This window comes from Myiozetetes cayanensis, unplaced genomic scaffold, assembly GCF_022539395.1.
Source record: "Myiozetetes cayanensis isolate MyiCay16 unplaced genomic scaffold, myiCay2020 scf6-25, whole genome shotgun sequence".
Classification (NCBI taxonomy): domain Eukaryota; kingdom Metazoa; phylum Chordata; class Aves; order Passeriformes; family Tyrannidae; genus Myiozetetes; species Myiozetetes cayanensis.
The window spans coordinates 40024655-40046699 of record NW_026087853.1 but is presented as its reverse complement, the minus strand read 5'-3'; the positions used below and the strand labels follow the sequence as shown (position 1 = coordinate 40046699).

The 22045-nt window shown below is 50.5% G+C and overlaps 1 protein-coding gene across 3 annotated transcripts in view; it reads right to left on the bottom strand.

Annotated features, from left to right (window-relative positions):
• The window catches only part of ALX4 (ALX homeobox 4), a 45647-nt gene that overhangs the window by 5363 nt on the left and 18239 nt on the right, over positions 1-22045 (bottom strand). For all 3 annotated transcript variants that reach the window (XR_007631558.1, XM_050336641.1, XM_050336642.1), the window contains 2 exons: positions 9810-10120; positions 1886-2014 (listed from right to left, as the gene is read on the bottom strand). Coding sequence is in view for 2 of the 3 variants with exons in the window: in XM_050336641.1 (XP_050192598.1) it covers positions 1886-2014; positions 9810-10120 (440 nt within the window). In the remaining variant the exon portion in view is untranslated. The remainder of the gene's footprint in view (positions 1-1885; positions 2015-9809; positions 10121-22045) is intronic.

Sequence of the window (22045 nt, the reverse complement as noted above, 5' to 3'; positions counted from 1 at the left end):
GCGAGCCAGCAGATCCACTCCAAAACCCGTCCCCAAGACAGGGGCAGGGACTGCAGGAGGCTAACTTTCAGGGAGTAAGATTGTGCCACAGCCTCTGCCACAGCATCTCTCTGTTTACCTGTTCCCCTCACAGGCATTTCTCTTACTTTATTTGCTCTATTTGCCCTTTTCTCAGCACAGAAAACTTTATGTCATCCATGGTGTTTCTGTGGTCATACCCATTACACAGAAAGGGGTGCTGTGAGGCTGCTGATCTAGCCCTTCTGCCCAGCCCAGGGCAGCTTTGCCCAGGCAAGTTATTTTGCATCACACAGACATGCCTGTAGGAGCTGAGCTGCCAAGAGCCTCCAGCACAGGCAGTTTCCTGGCCCCTCTCCCCAGCCCATCAAGGCAGCAGAGTCCTGCAGGGCCACCTCGAGCGACCATCTGGGCTCCTGCAGTATCACTCATGAAGTGATATTGCAGAAGAAGAAAGTGGGGCTCAGTATTTGGCAGTGGGAATAGGTGTGCTGCAGCAGGGAGGGACATGGGCATGCAGGATGGAAGTGAGGAGGAGATGAGCAAGAGGGCAAAGGGCCCTTCATCACACTGCACCACTCCACTTTAGGCCCATGGGCCCTCTCTGATCTCTTACCTCCAGCAAATTGCTTTTCAAATTTTTGATCTCTAGTGCTGGGAGAAGAGAGCAGTGTGGAGGGAGTGTAAGTTACAAAGACAAGAGAAGGGCATGCTGAAAATGCTGCTGAGAGTGTCCCCTGCTTGAAAAGCTGCTTTGGCATCTCTCAGCTATTTCTTAAGGGCTTCTTGTTCAGTTTGGGGGAGATGCCAATCAGGAGAGAGGTCAAACGCTCCTGGCTTGGCTGCGGGGTAGCACTGGTAGAGCACTGGCTGGGGAAGTACCAGAGAGCCAGGGAGTCAGGGAGGGAGGACTCCCAGCACATCTGAGGACAGTGAGATTCAGAGCATCACACCTGCAGAACTCTGCTCTTGAGCAAATTCTGGGTGGTGGGAAGAGGAGTGCAGGATGGAGGGAGTGCTTTGCAGGGGCACAGCCTTGATCTAACAAACACCTGTTTGTCTGGCCTTGTCTGAAAGCGGTGTTGTGAAATGGGGGCTGGCCCAGTGCTTAGGAGGTTACTTTGGTGACAGGTTTTCCAGCACAGGAAGCTAAGGAGGTGAGGCATTTGTGTGATCTGCTGCCAGGGTCAGGGGAGGAAGATCCTGAAGCAGAAGGACCCAGAAGCAGCCTCCGGTACCCCAACAAGGCTGCTTCCCCCACTTCCTTTGGAGCATAAACCTAAAAGTCCATTGGGAAGCATCCTCAGATATCATCAGGTGTGCTGTAGGAACCACAGCCCATCACTGGGAGATGGCTGTAAGAATTTGCCAGGGGAAAAATGCTTTTTTCCAACCACCATGTCTAAGGGGCATGGAAACCCAGACATGGTAACAGGAAACCTTCCTGGGAACTGCTGTTCTTTAGGCATGAATTAGCCTTTTGAATCTTTTTCAAACTGGAGGGAAGTTAGTGGGCAGCAGCACACGTGATGGGAGAAGGACAGTGTAATAGGATGTGCTGAGCAGGGTGACCTGTACCCAAAGGATGCTGCACTACATCACACAGGGCTGGGCTTGATACCTACTTTAAAGATGACTGCTCTGGGCCAGGGCATAAGGAAGCTAGGCAGGATACCTGACTAAAAAACTCCCAGCCCTTCAGTGCTTGACAACATATACAGCCCTGGCACCAGCATTCTTGCAACCCCGCCTGAGGGCAGGTGGATGAACCTGAGAAGGGAAACATGACTTGGAGAGGACTGGGACCAGAGGCAGTGTGTCCAGCAGGCACTGGGACAGATGGGCCCAGGCAGGGGGATGCACTCACCTGGGCATAGTTCTCAGCACGGGTCAGCAGAGGCAGCTCGTAGGCAGTGGAGAAGTGGGTCCGGACCTGCTGCATCTGACCGAACCGCTCCCTCTTGCGCCATTTTGCTCGCCGGTTCTGAAACCAAACCTGGGAGAGAGCAAGAGGGGGGCTGTGAACAAGGGGAGCTGCTGGCAGTGGCTGGGAGCCTGACAGCCCTGAGGAGCCCGCCAGTGGGCAGGCCCTCCCCAGGTGGGTGGTTTTGCATGGCATGGAGATGGGCACTCCACACACAAGCTCTGCAGGAGAGTGACAGTCCTGCCCTGCATCTCTTGGAGGTCTGGGACCAGCCTGTGCTGCTAGACTGGGCACACCCCAGGCAAAAGGGGATGCTCATCCCTTGGTGTACTGCCTCTCTGGTAACACTCACAGCTCTTGCCTCCCACAGCCTAATTTGTCCTGGGATAGCCCATCTTCTTCTTTCTGAAATCTCTGTTACCCAGGCTCTGCCTACAGCTGACCTGCTGTCAGCCAGTCTCAGACAAGAAGTGTGAATACATCCATGAGTGTTGCTGCCTGGCTGAAACCAGCAGTGATGGGGCTTTCCCCAGGCCTAATCCTGGCTATGATGATGTCGCTGGCTGAAGCTTGCATTTCTCACCAAACTCTCTTATTTTTCTTAACTGTGATGAAAGATAAAAAGCCTAACACCCCTTCCCTCCTTAGCTGCAGGAAAGGGCAAGTGCCCTTCTACAGCGTCCTTTGCTTTACACTAAGTTGTCTTTGCAAAGTTTGAAGCTCTCTAATTCACAGTGCTGCTCAGATCCCTTCAAGGCAAAGACCAAAACTCTGTTTCTGCTCTTATTTTTACTGGCTTGACATCAGTGTGGATTATTGCACTGTTGTCAGCACCATCGCTCCTGATTTGCATCAGCCTAAGAGAGATCAGAGCCTGGCCCAGTGTCTTCAAAGCCTCTTGAAGCTTGTGAGTCAGGGAAACACATCAATCAAGAGCCTCTTTGAAGGCACTGAGAGATGAGGGCGATCACCAGGGGCTGGGTTGTGCAGGTCACGCCAGTGCATGAAAGGAGCAGTCCTAGAGCCTCTCGGCTCTGCTTCGAGTTTTACACGGTGACTGGCTGGGGGGTAGCAGGGGCATCGGGAACAAACAGCTTGGCCCTTCCCACGCCTGGCCACGGGGCAGCTTCGCTGCTTGGCAAGCAGCTGGGGAAAGCAGACGCCAGGTAGGAAACTCATGTCTTAGGAGAAGAGGAGGACAAGGCAGGCACTTGGCACAGGGTGGGATGGCAGGTCAACTCTCGGCAGGGGGAGGAGAGCAGTGGCACCTGTAGCCTGCATCAGTGCAACTGGAAGCTGCTACAGGGAGAGAGAGACATGAGGGTCTGGGGTTTCTGGTTTGAGCTGACCTTCTTGCTTGTGCTGGAAGAGTTGTTTCAGGCTCCACTGCTTCAGTTTCCCCCTTCCCACCATAGGCAGCCCCGTGCTGGTCTCTCACAGCTCCCCATTGTGGCCAGCTGTCGGCCCCATGGTACAAGTGGGCAGCTGAGGGTCTGGCCATGTGCTGTGGTCTGCTTGGTGCAGTGAGCAGATGATGCAGCACCCAGGTATGTCCTCCCCATGCAGGCTGCAGATGGTGTAGGCTTTAGTGCCCTGCTCCATGGCCATGGCAACGTCACTGGCGTGGGCCATCCACAAGCTCGTCAGACTAGCCTTACCCAAAACAGCTGCTCTTAATTCCTGCCCCCCCCCCAAATCAAAAACCCTATGAGTATTTTCAGTGGGTTCAAAAAGCACCAGCAGAAAGGTCCTAACATCATCCCAGCTGAGCACACGCTGCATACGAAGAGCGTCCTACTGGAGCAGGTTTGATGCCCCAGGCATCTGTCTGCTTTTCTTCTCCCTCTTCTTGGCACAGCCACTCCAGCCCAGCTGCAGGCCAGTCCCAGGGCTGGCCAGGATCATGCTGCTTTGATCTGCAGATTCAAAGTTAGCAGTGGTGACCCGGTTCCTCCTCAGGCAGAGGAGGCCCCGCTGTGCACAGAGGGGTGCGGAACAGGTAGGGAGCAGAATGCTGACTGTGCGTGAGGCTGGAACGAACATATGCCAGGCATATGCGGCCGTTCCCTTCCCGTGTAGGCACCAGCAGCCTTGGCCGCACACCTGCGCTGCCACGCAGGGGAGCCTGCCTGAGCATCCCACCTGGGAGCAGGGCGGCCAAGCACAGGCCCCCGTGGTGCTGACCGGCTCTGCGGTGTGACCTTTGAAGCCACCAGTGCAGGGTTTGTGTGCTCGGCTTCCCAGGACAGCGCAGCAGCTGCCTTGATGGAGCCACAGGGAGGTTTCCACGGGCCAGCTGAAGCAGAGTGGGGTCTCAGCCTTTGCTCTGCCACATTTATGCATTGGATTGAACTGGCTCTGGCAGAGCAAAATGGTTTAAACTGGCAGTTCCCGAATTGCAATCCCCACATGTCTGGTGGGCTGGGAGGCTGTGGCAAATCATTGCATTGGGCTGAAAAAGAAGAGTGACTTAGATCCAAGTGTTGGTGCCATGGGCAATGGAGACACCAGAAGGCTGGCAGTAAGCCATGGGACCAAAACACTTGTGGCAAGGTTTGGACTGTTTTTCCAAGTTCTCCTTTCTCCTCTGGTCTAAACACTTACAGGTTGATTGGTATTTTGCAGTTGGGTTTCTCCAGGCCTCCACAGTGCTCCAGGGAAAACAAGATAGGCAAGACACTGCGAAGATGTCAACAAAAACCCCAACTGATCCTCAGTATTTCCACAATCTTAGAAGACACCTGCTTTATAAAAAAGCAAATCTAAACCCTGACAGCAGTCCATTTTCCTTTCATTGTCTATCACTTTTTGTCAAGAGAAACTGTTGTGGGATGGGGATGTGACAGTAGAGCTTGCAGTGGCTGGTGCAGCATGTCCTCTGGGATCAGGATGGGGTACCTGGTGCAGGGACTAGCAGTCACTGTGGGCTGAATCTCAGTGTTAACAATTAGAGTGGGAGTGTAGGGTAATGTCATGTATCTGGCTCCTGCAGACAATGCTTTGATAAGCCATAATGTACCAAATAAGCCCTATAAAAATCTACAGAACAAAAAATGTTTCATGTCTCCATAAACATTCAGCCATATGCTGGTACCTTAATCCATATGCATACACAGCTGATGTGCTGTTGTGGGAGGAGAGCCCAGGAATGGCCTGAGACAAAGAAAGCAAGCAGGAGACTCCTTCTTGCAGTCTTGCTGCCTCTACCCTTGCATCCAGCAGGCACTGCTGGTCTGTCCCTGCCACCAAGCCCCACGTGCCCTGCACAGGGCACAGGTGGATGGTCTGAGTTGGGATCTCACCCAGACCACTCTAGCCACATCTGGATAGTCAGAGGCTGCATCACTACCTTTGTCCTTCCTCCAAGTAAAAGAAAAAGGTGCTTTCCTGCCTCCTACACCCATCAGTGCAGCAGTGGAAGGTGAGGCTGGCCTCTGCACACATGTGGTGGTGGGCTGCTGGCAGCCAAGAGGTTCTGCTTACACCCTGTGCTCAACAACCCTCACTGCATCACCGCCCTGGTGCAGACAACAGCTGCCCACCATGTTCAAGTCTCTTGTGCTCCTGCTCTCCCCTGGCAGCCTCACAGCATCCATTCTTCCCATTTCTGTCCTCCGGCCCCACTGCCCTCCTCCCTCTGCTCAGCCTCCATCTGTCTGCCCAGGACCCCATCCCTCTGTGAAAGGCCAGGCCATCTCCCCTCTTCCCAGAGATGGCCACCAGCCCCTTGCTTTTCACACTGCAAGAACAGAGCCAGAATTCATCCTTGAGCTCTGAAACTGGACACCATTTTATCAGTGGCCTGGAATGGGAAATTGGAGCCTGGGATGAGAGAATTGAATAACTTGAGCTTGTTTTCATTTCATGTTTAATTTCCTGCAGGCTTAGCTCAGTCTTTCCGCTCCTTCCACGAGCCTCCCAGGGTTTTATGGGGGAAAAGGGATCAAGATATATTACTTCTTGCTTTGCTTTGCTTTTTTTCTTTTCTTTTTTTTTCCAAGGCGGTGATTTTGCTACAGCAGAGTTTGACATTTCCCTCTCACTTTCAAGCCCCCGCCGCATCACAGGGTCACCGCCAAAAACATTTCATTAATGGTCCCAGCAATCTTAGGGCTGGCTCTGAGGGGGGCTAGCTGAGGGGTTATATTCCCTGGCTGCAAAGACTTCTTCCAGCCTGATCCCTTTCTCCTCTGCCACAGAGCAGTCCAGGAGGCAGAGATGCTCATAGCCCAAGAGAGATGAGCAGCCAGGGCCAGGCTGTCAGGGCTTGGGATGTGCATATGAGTGTATGCAAGGGGAAGGAGCCATGTGTGAATACACGTGTCTACCATGTTTTTCTCGTGCCACTGCCTCAGACATATGCTGCAGACCTGGGTGATCTGGAAGAAGCTCAGACAGTTGCTAATACCAAGCAGAAGCTCTTTCTGGAGCTCTGTGGCCCCAGACATGGAAGACAATAAAGGAATGGAACATACACATTGTGCAGGACCTACATGAACACAGCACCCACTGTGCACCCGTGCAGGCTTGTGACTGAGCCACAGCAGTCTGTCCCTGGCTGTGTGGCTCTGCCTCTGCACAGGGCTTACACATGGCTCTCACTCTGGAAAACAGGGATGCGCAGTATCCTAATAGCACATGGAAACAAGGGGCGAGGTTGTGGGGGGGGCAGACAGGGAAAATGTTGCATTGTATCATAAGGGGAATTAGCTTTGACATTGTCTGACACCACTACAGATGGCTGGAAACAGAGGCAGCCAGGGAAATGGAGCAGGAGAGGGGCAAGGCTGTGGAATGCCACCACTTCACAGACAGTGCAGCCCACCCCATCATGCATGCTGCTGCCATGGGCTCTTCTCCAGGCACTGGCAGCTATTTCACTAATGAAGCATGAGCTTGGGAAAGGGTTGGAAAAATCAGAGCTGCCACTTGCCTGTCTAGGCTTCACATCTGCTTCTGCCTGCAGTGTGGCTGGTTATGCTATCCAGGGAGCCCGGACGGAGGTGATGACCTCCAGCCAAAAGCTGGCTCAGCTGTGGGAGGGAGCATCACACCTCAGACCTGCTGGGTGCCTCGCCTTCCTGCCACTCTCCTTTACTCAGTTCAGCCTTGCAGGCAGCTGAAGCTGGCCTCCATGAAATTATTCCAGGACATTTGGCATCCCTTAGATGGTCATACGTCCCTTGGGAGAGGGACTGTTGAGCTTCCCTCAAAGCCCATGGGGCTGCCATGGTGTGTACCCCAGTACCCCACAGCAGCTGGAGCCTCTGCCAGCTTGGCAAAGGGGTAAAGTAGTAAGGGGCTCATGGCTAATTTGTGATTTCCAACCCTCTAGCCCTTGGTTCTTGGTCCTTGCCGTAGGCATTTACTTTTCCATCAGTCTCCTGACCTGTTGCCCCATGCCCGAACCCACTCTTTGGCTGTGAGCTGATGGGCCTCAGTGCTGCAGTGCTGGCACTGGAAGGCTCCCACAGAGCTACCCAGAGGAGTGGGAGACCAAAGTCAAACCTAAACAAGCTATAACACAACTCAGAGCTGGAGACAGGCACTGGCATGATTCACTAAGGCTCTGACTCCAAAAGCTTGCTTCATGGGAAGTGCAGCCCTGTGCCATCAGTAGAAGAACCCTGTGCCATCTCCAGCTGCACCTCCATGCCTCCTGAGGGGCTGCCACTGCCACGATGAGGCTAAACAGTTCACTAGGCAGCACCCCCAGGCCCCTGGGAACACATGCGAGATACCTGGCACATGGGGTGCCCTGAGCCTGCCCAGACAGCACCCACAGGCCTGCTGGTTCTTGCTCTCCAGTGACAGGGAGTCTGCATTTCTACCAACAGCGTGGCAGCCCTTCGTCAGGAGGTGGTGGCTGGGTGCCAACCCATAGCCCAGGGGACTGGGCCCTTCCCAGCAGAGCAGGGGAATGACTGAAATGCAAGTGCTGACCCCTTTCATCCCTGGGTAAGTGCTCGAGCACCAGGCCACTTGGACAAGTCCTTCAGCCGCTCCATGACACGAGCCCTGTCATCACCACCCCAAGTTAGAGGAGTGCGCTGGCAGCCATGGCGACAGGCAGCTTAAGGGGCACTTATCTCAGGACAAGGTGAAATCCCCCTCTGCCAGATATCCTCCTGGCTGCCCAGTGAGGTGCTTCTCCTCTCAGCTTTAGTGTTATCCAGTGGGGGAAACCCCCAAGATCATGGGTCATATGTAAGGAACTTGTAGACTGCATCTGCCTCACCCGCCCTGGCTCTGTTAGCAGCCCTGCGTGCTGGCTGGGATGGCACGCTAGCTGCACACCCTGGCTCAGAAGCAAGCAGGAGGAGCTTGCCACCCTCCAGCACCTCATTCTCATTCCTGAGCAAAAGGAATTTCATGCACTGTGCAGCATGTAACCAGATGCTGTGCCTGGCCTCCCAGGAGACCCCATCGGCACTTGTGATGTGTTCCTGGGAAATCAAGGGCTTCATCCAGTGACAGAAGTAAAGAGCTGATGTTTGTAGCACTGCCTTCCTCTGCCCATCCTGCAGTGCTCAGCATGCTACACCCGGGACCAATGGGAATCGTGCTGCTTCCTACTGAAATGCAGCCGTGTCCAGCCTGAAGAGAAACAGCTGTGGGGAAGAAGAGCACAGCAGCCCTGCAAACCAATTTAGGAAGCAGACAAGAAAAATCCTGCTTCCAATTGAATCTGGAAGGGAAGGCACAGACTAAAATGGACTTAAGCATGGATGCTGGCTTGACTGCTTAGACTGTTTGCAACAACTACTTGTAAAGGTTAAAGCAGAGGGCAAGCCGGGCTGCCTTAGGAGCGGGGAGTCTTCCTGGTTTAAGAGATACAATCAGGTGTCTCCATAGGCCAATTATTCAGGTAAATCACAGAATATTCTGAGTTGGAAGGGACCCATAAGGATTAGTGAGTCCAACTCTCAAGTGAATATCCCATACAGGGATGGAACCTGCGACCTTGTGATTTTTAGCACCATGTCTTAACCAACATTCTTGATGTTCATGCAGGTTCTGGGGATGGTGAGCTGACAAATGCCTGCAGGTGGAAGTTACAGGATTAGCTAGGCTGGAGAAAGAGCTGGTTGCCAAGGCATGAGTTGTGGATGTCTGCTCCACACAATGATGCTCCATGCAATGATGTTCCTTTTTGCACATGCTTCTGAGCCCTGCCAGGCCCTCTGTTAAATTTCTTTGATGTGGATTTTGGCTCTGATGGACCCCCAGGTTAGTTTGGGGGAGCTAGTTCATGGGAGCTGGCACCTGTGTGGGTGGAGGTGGTTGGAAGTCTGTCAACAGTGTAGCTGTTTAACTCTTCTGCTCCTCCCAAGGTGGTGGGTGCACCTTTTGTCTCCAGGCCTGCAGCTTTCATGCATCTTCAGCACCTACTTAACCAAGCAGGCAATAAGAGTTCCTGTTTTGTATCACCTCATGCTCTCCGCTACTGAGCTCCTGGTCATATCTGCATCCCCATCTTGCCAGAAAAGAGCCCAGTCTGTGGAAAAGCTTGCTGCCACTCAGACTAATAAACCTGTGTCCTCTATGAGTCTCCTGAAAAAAAGTGTTTTTTGTAAAAGCTTTGTTGTGGGTGGCCATGAGATTTACCTGCCTGTTGTCGCATTAGCTCAAGGGCAAGAGGCATCTCTGTGAACACTGGAGCACCAGACCAAATAAAGGAGCTGATACTAGTGTCAGATGTGGATGTACCTCCCTGCCCTGCCCCTGCTGGAGAGGCATGCTAGCCTGTGGCACAGGCTCTGGGTAGGGCTCAGCTGCCTGCAGTTTATGGTTCGGCTGCAGGGGACCTCAGGGGCTTGTTTGCAGCTCACCCACCCGCGCCCAGCCCTAGGCCATTCCCCCATACCTGTACACGAGCCTCGGTGAGGTCTGTCCTCATGGCTAGCTGCTCCCTGGCATAGACATCAGGATAGTGGGTTTTCTGGAAGACCTTCTCCAGCTCCTCCAGCTGGTAACTAGTGAAGGTGGTGCGGTTCCTCCGCTTTTTGCCCTTGTTGCTCTCTGAGTCGGCCTTGTCCATGGGGCTGGGGAGGTCTGTGCTGGCCCTGTCCTGGGGCACTTTCACCCCAGCCTCCTTCACGCTGAGGTAGCTGCTGTCCATTGCTGATGGGTCAGAGCTTGGCTGCAGGTCAGCCTCTCCCAAAGCGCTGTCTTTACCTATTTGGGAGGGAGGGGAGAGGAAGGTGGGTTTGAGTAGAGGCAGGGGGTGGGGAGAGAGAGAAGGAAACAGTTGTAAATATTTTGACCAATTAGTTGGGTTCAATCAGTTAAAGCTAGCACCCTGGCGGGAGGGCAGCAGTTCCCAAAGGTGGACAGAGAGGCTGGCATCAACTCTGGGCAGAGAGAGAGAAGGGAGGTGAGACAAGGCAGAGCGCTGCCATGGGTGCAGAAAAGCTGCCAGCCTTGGCCTCGGAAGGTATTGGTGCTCAGCTTTGGGGTGGCACAGGCTGTAACCAAGGGAGGAGGTGGCTGTTTTGGAAGGAAGGTTTATCACAAGATGCAGAGGCCAGCACAGATGGGAAAGAGGAGGCTGGGGCAAGCTCTGCCAGCTACTCCTCCCTCTCCAAGAGCCCTGTGCACTCATGTACACACAACCTAGTCAGACCCTTCTCCAACACCCACATTGGGACTGAACCCCGCAGAGCACTACATTCCTTGGGCCTGGCCACAGGAAAGGTCTCTGAGGATAGAGGAACCCATCTGCTTCCCCCATCAAGTAGGTCCCCGGACACCAGCCCATTGGTGCTCCCCTACTGAATAGCACACAGTAGAAAACCAGTACCCAGCAGCCACGTGTCATGCTTGGTTAGGTCTGCTTGCTTCTCCTGCATCCCCTGGCAGTGGTGGTGTTTCAGCAGAGGTGTTCCTGACTGACACCCCACAGCCTTCTAAGAGGACTTGCAGTGCTTTTGGCAAGGAGGCTGTAAATGGGGTTTAGTGCTCCAGAAAAGGACGTCGTGAGACACCTACAGAAACAGCCCAGCCTGTGTGTAGGGCAGAGGGAAATGAGAGGAGTCTGACAGCAGCCTGGGAAGATGTTTCTGCCTGACTACCCCCAACAATTAATAATTAATGGCGCATGATGTATGACAGCAGTATGGTGATACAGGAGGAGGACATTTCAACCACTCAACCAGTAAGCTGGTTCCTCTCTAAGGCTTAGTAGCTACAATTAAAACCACCTTTGAGCTTCTATAATGGGGCACATATATCCTCAGGCCCATGCTGTGATGGAGCATCCTCTCCTGCCCACCTCCTGCCTCCAGTGGAAGTGGTAAGCCCTTCATTAGCAAGAGTGCTGCTTTGCCAGCAGGACCCTGGTAGGTCCTCGCAAGTGACTGTGGTTCTCCCTTGTCTGATGCCACTGCTCTGCATTGTGGGCCATCCCCAGGCCAGAAAAAGAGGGGTCTGTGTGAACAACAGTCCACCAACTGGCCACATTTCTGGCTGAGATCTTTGGACAAAAAACACGGTAGCCCTACAGCAGGTTTTAACCTTGAGCCACTATTCTCAGTTCCTAAATGTCCAGGAAGTGGTACAGTGGTACTTCCTATTCATGCTCTCCTTACCAAGCGAAGAGTACATCAACTGGATGATCTTTTTTTTAATTTCACATTAGCCTATATTTAAATGTTACCAGTCCAAGATCAGTCTTTCTAGGAAACAGCTCCACCGTCTAGTGATGTCCCCACTGGGAGCTTTTCCCCAGCAGTGTCATATCCAGGGTCATTAATGCCAGCTCAGGCATCTTAGCATGTGTCTTTGGCAAGTTTCATTTTTTCCAGCACTTATCTCTTGTTACATCTTTCCACTAATTCACTGTACATTTAGAGTTTAGCCCTTCTGTGAATAGCTGTCATGTCTCCACAGCCAAAAGCCCATGAACAAGCTTCTGAGAAGGTATGCATGTCCTCACCCATTTCTCACTCTTGCAGCTGAAAGACTGCATTGAAGTGATTGGGATAAAACCAGGATGAAATGTAGCTGTCACCCTCGGGCACAAGGGCAAGGAAGGCCCAGATTTAAGTCTGGGAGGATGAGCTATGAAAGGGTTTTGAGAAAAAAATTACCCAGTTGGTACAGAGGGGTTAAAAGCAGACCTTGGATGAAGGTAACAGTTGCAGGAGCTATCTGCGACTACCACCCTACTGTGATTTCAGATTTACTGCTTTCTCTGATACTGTTCCCTCAGGCTTTTGAGGAGGTCCCTGTAAAGCTTTCCAAAGTCTGATGCTGTCTGTCTCAGTAGTCTTTGCTTTGATCCTTAGGAACGTTTTGCCAATATTTATACTCCCTGGGTGCCAGGACCAGTGTCTAGGCCAGGGACTGACACCCTGCCTCCTCTTTGCACCTCCCCTCTCTGAACTCTTCTACTGCTCCTGGGGGATGCAGGTGGGCAAGCCTGTCCAAAAGAGGCTCTGCCCCACAGCCTGGGTAAATCATATGATACAGACATGATATTTATAAATTTCACAGCTGAAAATAAAACAGTTCCAGAAAGTCTGCAGCAATGGACTACCGCCTATGAGAGTCAGTAGAGACAGAGCAATAAATATATGAAAGTATTCCAGGAATTTTTTCTCTGGTTTTTTTTTCTCTTTTCTTTCTTTCTTTTATTATTTATGATGCCAGGAAGCCCAGTACATTTTCCCCCACAGCTTTGTGCTGGCTGCCTCCCTAAATCCCAGGTGCCCTGCAACTCCAGCAGCAGCAAATGTAACACCTGAGGCCTTTCCTTGGGAACTCCTCTGCTGTTTCTTATCTGCTTGAGCAGCTCAGATAGCTGGGAAGGGGTCTGCAGAAACACACAGAGAGAAAAGCTCTGGGTCTGTTCTAATTTCGTTGACTGCATAGCCCAAACTGCAGCTGGGAGCTGGGCTTTGGACTTTCAGCAGGAATAATTATCTCCATCACAAACCATCAGTCCCAAGGAGCAAGCGGCTGTCCCTGCTGTGCCCACAATGGGTATTCCCCTGCCTGCCTGCTGCCAGTCCAGAGCCCTCCTTGCCAGCTCAGCCATGCTGCTGTCATGCTCCTGCACTGCAGCAAACATGGGCTTCTTCACCTCTAGCCCCTGAGGGCCCTGGCAGGGATGAGCTGACTCCATGAGAGGGGCAGCAACTGTGGGATGGAGGGCAGGACGGCAGGGTAGGGAGGGGATGGCGTGCATCCATCCTTGGCTGAGCATCCCAAGAAGTAACTCTCATTCCCTAGAAACAGGCTCTTTGACCTCAAAACAGTCACGCTAACTGCTGAAGTGAAACAAATTGCATACATCTGCATATGGATATGCCCAGACTTCCTGTAACTGGAGATGGCCTCAAAGTTTCAGTGCAAAGTTTGGGGTGTCTGTTTCTAATCAAACCTAGAGAGACCTTGAGTTACATATTGTGAAGATCTCCATGACAAGGAGTTAATGTGAGCACCACTGCACCCTTACAAGCCCGACAGGACTGCCTGGTGCCTCCTTCACTGTTTATGCCTCCATCTTTTCCCTTGTAGCAGTAGAAGGAGGATATTTTCTGGCTTCCCACAATTATACCCTGCTTTCTCAGTGCCTTGGTGCCTGCTAGACCATCAGCACTGCCAAGACCTTCCCTGAGTCACCCTGTGTCAGTTGCCAATGGGCAGGGACAGCCCAGGATATCTGGGTACATGGGTCTCCAAACGCCTCGCAGGTCCTTTTGGACAGGAGGGCTGCTGGCATCCCCAGTTCACCTGAAGGGGTTGTGCCTTTCCAGTCTCGCTGTGTCTGTCCTGGGAACCCTGCAGAAGAGAAAGGGGGTGCAGGAGACACAAGACCATGTGGCAGTACATGGCCATGAGGTAAGCAAGCCCCTGAGGGAGCCAAGCATCACACTGCTCTGCTGATACTGTCCTGAGGGAATGGTCATTTTGATCATGCTGTCAGAATGTTTGGATTCACAACTTGTATCTGTTTTGTTCCTCAAGTGTTCTATTTTGTGAGGCTGATGAAATAAAATCTTCAGTATGTTGAATCTTATCCATGAAATTTAATTTAGAGCGAAGTCAGCTTGGTGCATCCACATGGCAATGTAGGATGGGACATTTCCAGTACACAACTTTGGGCCCAACTTGAAAAGATAGGTCTGCTTTGCACGGCACATGCATGACAAGCCACAGCTCCTTCATGATTGGTTCCTTCCCACTGATTATCTGATTGCAGCCCCACAACCCATAAGGATGCAAGACAGCTTTATAGCAAATAAAACCCAGGGACACAGCCAGCACAGGGCAGTTTCCCATGGGCTCCAGGAAAAAAAGCCTGGATCTTGGCATTGCCAATATACTGCTCTGACAGCATCTTGTGCAAGCTGTTACAGTCTCAGTGAGGAGCTGATGCTATCCCAGTCTTGGGAAGCTTCAAGCACAACCTGGGAGACCTCCTGGCATGTGGCAGCTCAGAGAGGCTGCCTGTTGGTGGACAACCCACCTCCAAAGCACATGGCACAGGTGACATGGGGCTGCACCAGGCTGCCTCTCCGGTCCAACGCTAAATGACGTAGGGGCCTTCCGCCTTCCTGCCTGGGTGTAGACACAGGGATGTACCCCCCACCCATCCCCAGATTTTATGGCCATTTCAAGGTGCCTCTCCCTGCCTGTATATCCATGGTCTGACTCTTCATTGCAATGAGGCATTAAAAAAAACCCAAACCACCACAACCTCAAGTGCAGATGTTTAAGAATACTTTTTAAATCCAGTTTTGGCTCTTAATGTCATTCTCTCAACTCCTGCATAAATACCAGTGTTAAAATTTTGCCTAGACAGGGCTGAGGCAGGGTACTCTACACTTGGTACCAAGGCAGATTTGCACCACAGCCCAACCAGCACACCTCAAGGACTTTGCCAGCCGTAGTAACCTTATCCAGTTCTTGTGATCTTGCCTTAACACATGCTGGAGCCATTATGCTTGTTCTTAAGCTGTCTGCTGCAGCCTTCTGCCTCCTGTCAGTCACTGAAGTCTGGAAGTCAGCACAAGACTATCATTTAAAAAATATCCACATCTAGGGTTATATATGATAAAATGGAGCGGCTAGATTTTAGACATATAAAGACCCAAATATTTAGGTTTATTTCTATTCAGGAAGTCAGTGATCTTGCAGTCTGCGCATGTAGATAAGGGTTTAAGGATGGAGACAAGACCCACACTTTTTTAGCCGTATTTGGCATCACCAATTTTATTAGTGATGATCGGATGCCTCATCATACCTTCACCTTGAGCCCAACTGAAATGTAAAACTGGGCAGCATTCATCGTTTAAATGTGAGTTGTAGAAGTCTACAAAGGACACAAACCATTGGCTTCATTTTGGAAGTTGCAGTTACCTTTTGCTGCTAAGCAGAAACTAGTTGGAGAATCTCCATTTCAACTCTGGATAAGGATGAACACGTCGCCTGTCCATCTATCCCAGACAGTGACCTCATTTGGTTGATCCTGCAGAACCTGAAGGAAGACTGTAACACAGTCTAAGCTGTTCCTGTGCTTATGGAACAGCATTCTTATTGCAGTTTACAACTTCCTCATGAGGGGAAGAGGTGGGGGAGCCACTGATCTCTTCTCTGTGGTGACCAGGACCTGAGGGAATGGCCTGAAGTCGTGTCAGGGGAAGTTTAGGTTGGATTTTAGAAAACGGTTCTTCACCCACAGGGTGGTTGGGTGCTAGAACAGGCTTCCCAGGGAAGTGGTCTCAGCATCAAGCCTGACAAAGTTCAAGAAGTGTTTGGACATGTGCTCTCAGGCACATGGTGTGAGTCTTGGGGAAGGTCCTGTGCAGATCTAAGGGTCAGACACGATGATCCCTGTGGGTCCCTTCAAACTAAGCATATTCTGTGATTCTATGATTCACTGACTTCCCACTGTGCTCAGGAAGCCACTGCATGAATGTTCTCATCTACATGGACACCATCCATCTCTGCTGAGCCTGTCAAAGCTGCTGTCACTGCTGCTCTGCTACCTGCAGCCTCCTGAGGTTCTACAGCAAAGAAGGGGACATAGTGCAACTCACAGGCTAAAAGTAGATATGAAACACCTGACCACCTTGGGGAGCTAATTACAGACAGAACAAATTCCTACAGAAAACCCTACTCGCAGGATGAAAGGGGGAGAGTGGCATTTCTTCGTACTGTGCTCCTCCTGACCACACCTAGGGCTCCTTTCTTCAAGAAGAGACTTATTTTTCTGATCAGAGTATAGCACAGGAATTATGCTGAGGCCTGGAGAAGAAAGATCTAAAAAACTCCTTCTGTTCTGAAAAGCAGCCTGGGGAGAGTGCCAAAGGTGCCACATTACACCAGTGAGTTCATAAGCTTTCTTTTGGTGGCCCTGAAGCCAGTGTATAACTTACGTCACTGGCTCTATCTCCACTGTGTGCCTGGGAGATGCTTCCATAAGAGTCAAATCCACCTCAGCCCTGGCTGCACTTAAGCTCTCTTGCTCCTAGCTAGTTCTCCTGGATTAAATCACTTTGTGGGTTTGGGACAGACAGCTTGATAAACATTAACTCTAGTGCTGCTGAGAAGTTTATATCACAGAAAGCCTGGGGAAAATGTGTATTATTTGTTTGTGAAAGTTGCTGTTCATCTTGCTTTTTTTCTGAACTAGCTTTTTTTTCCCCCAATACAAACATCTGGTTTTGAGGGCACATATTGCTTTGTTGCCTGATTAGCTGGATTCACACACCCTGTGGCTACTTGGGGAGAGCTCAGCATTGTCTGTACAAATGCAAAATATGCTGCTTGCTCCTCCTTCCTTATTTAAAGGACGCTAACCAAACTGACTTTTACATAAACAAATATTTTCTAAAAACTCTGCATAGAAGCTGTGGCTAGAGTAAAAGGCACAGTTTATGCTCCAAGTCTTTCTTCATGTAGCACATTCATTTGAACAGCAGGAAAGTGCTGACTAGCAAATTTTGAAGGCATTAAAATGCTTCTAGCAACCTGCTGTAATTGCAACTGACTTTCTGGCTCCCAGAACGTGATATACAGAAAGAGAAAGAGCAAGAACATGTACTGCCTTTGCCTCCACTGGGAGAAACACATGGTATGACTCTTGGGGATGGTCCTGAGCAGGGCTAAGGGTTGGACTTGATAATCCTTGTGGGTCCCTTCCAACTCAGCATATTCTGTGACTCTGTGAAAATGAAAATGCTCAGTTGTGTATCATGGCTTCCTCACTACTGAATGCAAAAGAAGATTATTGTTTATGCCAAATATTCTGGAGCTGGGCATATCAGTTCTCTCTGAAGAGCCCATTAATTTCCTAGTGATCTGGTTCTCTCCTCTCTGACACTTGAAGGTTTTCAGTGTCTGCAGGGGGTGACAGGCCCCCTGCCTTGGGGATATGCCAGGACCAGCCACAAGATGACTTTTTAAGTGACAGCAGAGGGAGGTGACAACCCCTTCAGTGGCATCAAAGCCTCATTATATCCCACACAGGCAGCCCCAGCTGCAGGGCTGGGAGTGTCCAGCTACAGGTTTGCAGCACACCAGGCTATGTGCAAAGCCCTGCTTGAAAGTATGACAGACAAGATGGGTCAGCTACTGCATTTTAAAATGTCTCTTTTATTTCCCACTGTAGGCATATTACAAACAGCTGGGAAATAATTGTGGGTTTCTGCTGTGCCCTACTTGTGTCTCTGCCTAAAACTGCACGTGAACAAAAAGCCACGTAGTACCTCTGAACTTGTACATCTCCAGTGTATGTCAGCCAAGAAAGATGGACAAGGCAGGCAAGGATGGAAAGGGGGCTTGAAAGGGCTTTTAGTTTCCTCTTGGCTCTGATTTTGATACCTTTTGGATAAGTACTCTCCTTCTTCCAAAGCAGTCCTCCATTGCCTTGCCATGGCAGTGGCTGCCTGAGCGTCTCGGCTTTTCTCGTGTTCCTCAGGAGCAGATGTAGGCACCTAACTGCTCTGAAGACTTGGCTCAATGCTGAATAGACAAAATATGTGATCTCATTAAGAAAAAAATCAGCATCACTAATAATAATAATGGCCAGTCTTCGCGAGTGAAGATCCGGGGAAGGTCTTTCCACCTTCCAGCCTGCACATTGGATTTTTTAGGTGAGACACAGTGTGTGCGGAACTGAGCCCACCCTTTAATCCTAAGGTTCATCTGCCGGGGCCAAGCGAGCTTGGACGGTGGCAGCGAGGTCCTTAGGACGTAGGTGGGTTGCCTTTAAGGGCTAACGAGCCCCACCTGCCCAGGAGTGGCCCTGACCGGGAATCGAACCCGGGTCTCAGTGGTGATAGCGTCGCGCCTTTACCACTAGACCACCAGGTGCTCCGCATCACTAACACTGGACAAAGTATTGAATGGTATCTCACTTAGACACGGGCCAGTAGCTGTTTGTTGGGATTTCAGTCCAGAAGTGTCCACAGACCCCTGGCCAAGTGAAAGGCAGTACAGAGAGGTCCCCAATGCTGTTTTCCGGAGACTTTTGTTTTCCACAGACAAGCACTGTAGGGTTTTGCACATATGGATGCTTGGTCCCAATGTGCAAACTCTGTTTCTCTCTTGTCTGAGCTGAGTTTCCCTACTGGGATATCCCTACTGTTAGCAACAGGCATGTCTGAAGCAACATCTGCCCCATCCACCTGTCTGTCTTACTTTGGGATCATTCAGTTCTCTCAGTGTTGTGCTTCTTTTAGAACAATGTAGATACAGCAAGGTTGCTCCTCCCCTGCTGTGTCCAACCAAGTTACATGATGATAGCGGTTAAGGAAGTCGCGATTCAACCCCTCTCCCTACGCTGAGGCCTTGTGAAACCAGGCCCTGTACCTGGAGCAGGGAAAGGTAAGCACTAGGGAGCTCTGAGGCTGACAGCAGGCAGTGCCATTCAGTGCCTGTGGTAGCACTGAGGGTTGTTCAGTTGTGAGTGACAGATAAGGGTGAGGCAGGGCTTACAGCTAAGCCCTCTTGAAAAGGAAGAGCATAAGTGTTCTCATCAGATTCAGACTTATGTACTCATCTTAACTTCACCTGTGCCCTTTTGCCACTGCAAGGATCTGAACAGATCCCTTGCCTGAGCAGTGCAAGAGAAGAGGGGGCTCTTTGCTGCAAGCTGTCACCTCCTCCAGAGCTTTCCCCCACAATCAGTCAGCGCCTCCCTCTTCCCCACAAAATGCCCTGGACATTTCCCCTAAAATTTCCACCCAAGCTTCGGCGCTGGCTGAGCAGGACATCTACTCCATCCAATTGAGAGGAAGGCACGAGGCACTGGTGCAGCCTTCCACACCTCAATGTGTGTTCCATGCTAACCACACGCCAAGCAAGGCATCATCAGTCCTCACATGTGACAGAAGATATAAATCACCCATCTAATTAAGAGAGGAGTGGGGGGATGCTACTTCCAGCTAGTGAGGAAGGCTGGAGAGACAAAACTGCCTGAAGGGAGCTGATTACTCTCTATGGCACAGTTTAATTCCTTACTGCCATCTTGCAGAGTGATTCACCCCATTCTGTGGGTCTGTGCCTGTGTGGACACTGTTCATGCTGTTGGTTGGTTGGTCAGTCGATCTGTCAATCTGTCTCTCTGCATTTCTCTGTCTGTCTGCTCTGCAAAAGCAAACTCTTCTCAGCAGAGGCAGCAATGCATTACTGAAGTTCAGCTGCCTCCCAGAGGTGACTTCCAGGTGCCTGTTTTGTGCTGCTGGCAGCAGGGCTGGAGCTGCGACCTGAAATCACTGGCACAGAAGAGGGGCAGGAGGAGGGAGATTAAGGCCATTTTGTAATGAGCTAAGCAAGAGCTCAACTGCCTCTGCATTATGAAAGTCCTGATTCAAATTAGTTATAGATGAGCTTCAGAAGGCTTGAAAGGCCCTGGCCAGAGAGGTGTCTGAGCAGACTGCCCAGCTGAAGGAGCCAGCCTGCAGCCCTAATCCAGCAGGGCACAGCAGCATGTGTGTGTCCCTGAACTGCTCTTATGCTTAAAGTGCAGCATTATGTACTTCAGATGGGCAGTCAGGCAAGCCCCAACAAATCCTCCCAACACGGCTCCTGTGCTGCTCCTTGTGCTTCCCAGTTTGGACCCACTGGTGCCCCTGTGGAGAAGATCTGCGGACTCTGAGTCTGGATGAGGTGATGTGGCAGCCTCAAGGATACCCAAGTACAGGACATCTCAGGGGGATTTGGGTGCTATCAGTTTCTCTTGGAAATTGGAAAGCAGGAGTGATGGGAAAACTGGAGTAAAAGCAGAAAACACCCAAAGTTGGCTGAACATCACTGAACCACAGAAAAAGCTGAGTTTAAACGCTGGGCCAAAGTTTGGGCCAGATTTTTTAACAAAGCAGTTCTGCTGTTCTTCAGTTTTATACAGCTGATTAGTAAAGAAAGGCCCAGATGAGAGAGGAAAAACTGTCAGCCTTCCCCAAACCTGACTGTTCTTGGAAGCACAGCTATAATTTATTTCCATTCCAACTGCACATTGCAAAACTCAAGGCCAGCCAGGTCTGGGAAAACTCCTACAAGGACTAGGCTTTTAGAAGTATTCAAAAAAGAAATTAGGTTTCTGGCTACCAAACCCACTAATTCACAGTCACTAAGCCTGGGCAACAGACTGGCATCAGCTTTTACTGGCAGAGAGTAAGAGGGCAGCAAAATCACAAACTGAAGCAAGAAGCAGCACAACCAAATTGGGAACTTTCCAACCAAGAAGGAAGACACAATAACTAACAACAAACCTGAGAGTAATAAGTTGTTCCCCCGAACTCTACACCCTCATGATGAGGTGGGGCCAGTCCTGCAGCCCTGTGGGGTTTCCTACAGAGGAGATATTGTTGTCAATGGAGATGGGGAAACCTGGATTCCTGATAAGGTCTGAGAGCAGCAGTAGCAACCCCTGCTAGCCAGGGACTGTCATCCCTGGTCTCCATGAGCCCACAGGCAGTGCAGGGGGTGCACAGTGACCGCAGGGTCTCACTGATCTTGAGAGCTGTTTTGAGGTACTGAAGGGACACAGCTGCACTGCATGGCCTGGCCATGAACTACAGCATGTCTACACTGTAGCTGTGCAGAAGGAGCAAAGAAAGAAAAATTCATCTAAGACTGGCTTGCTTGGAAACTCCAATTGACCCTGACATAGTCTAAACAAATATTTTTTAAAATTATTCAGAATGCCCCAGCCTTCTTATATGTGTCCCCGAAGAGTGTCATAAAATGTCTACAGAATGGACTCTGTTAACCTCTGTTGCCCTGCATTAGAGGCACATATTTCAGCTCCACTTAAACTGAGGTTTAATAAACTCTTGGCCTCTGTAGGATCCCTCCAGCCTCTGTGCCTCACGGTCCTCCCCACCTCAGTCTGGCTCTGGGTCTATGTCCACCACTGGCATTTGCCATGAGCAGCCAATGCCACTGCAGCCTCCAATGGGAGCCCACCATGAGTCAGGAGTGCTACTCTCTCACGCCTTGCATTTGTTTCTGCTGAGGCTACGAGGAGTAGGGAAAGAATGTTTGAAACTTTCCTTCAATTCTCCTCAGTTCTTAGGACACCTCTGGAGCATTGTTAGCTCCACATCCTTCATCTCACAGAAGAGAGAAGGTATACGTTGCCTGTGGGAGCCAGGCTGATCTAAGTCTTTTGAATTATACCACTGGCTGACACAAGCCAGCTTGGTAAAATACTGCAAAACTCTGCTTGCTTCATGGTTTAAATGCAATGCTTTCTTCATCCAAAAAAATACTTATGTGTTGTTCAATAACCTCTTCTTAATGAAGTTTTGCCAGCTTATCAAGGAGTAAAAATGATACTACATGACTTGGCCTATTACTGTCATGAGACATTTGTGCGAGAGCCCAAACACATGGTTGTCAAATGAAAGGGATGAAAATGATTTACAGAAGCAGTAAAGTGAGGCAAAGGTTTGTTGATGATGAGGCGCTACGAGGAAATGGAATGAATGTGCCTAAGATTCCTCTAGTAAATGAACAACAAATAGTATTCACAATCAGCAACTTACATTTTTAATTTTGAGCTGAGAATAGCAAGATGCAGATGAAATGGCAGCTATTAAGAAAAAAAAATCCATTAGGTAATACTAAGCAAGGAAAACATCTTCA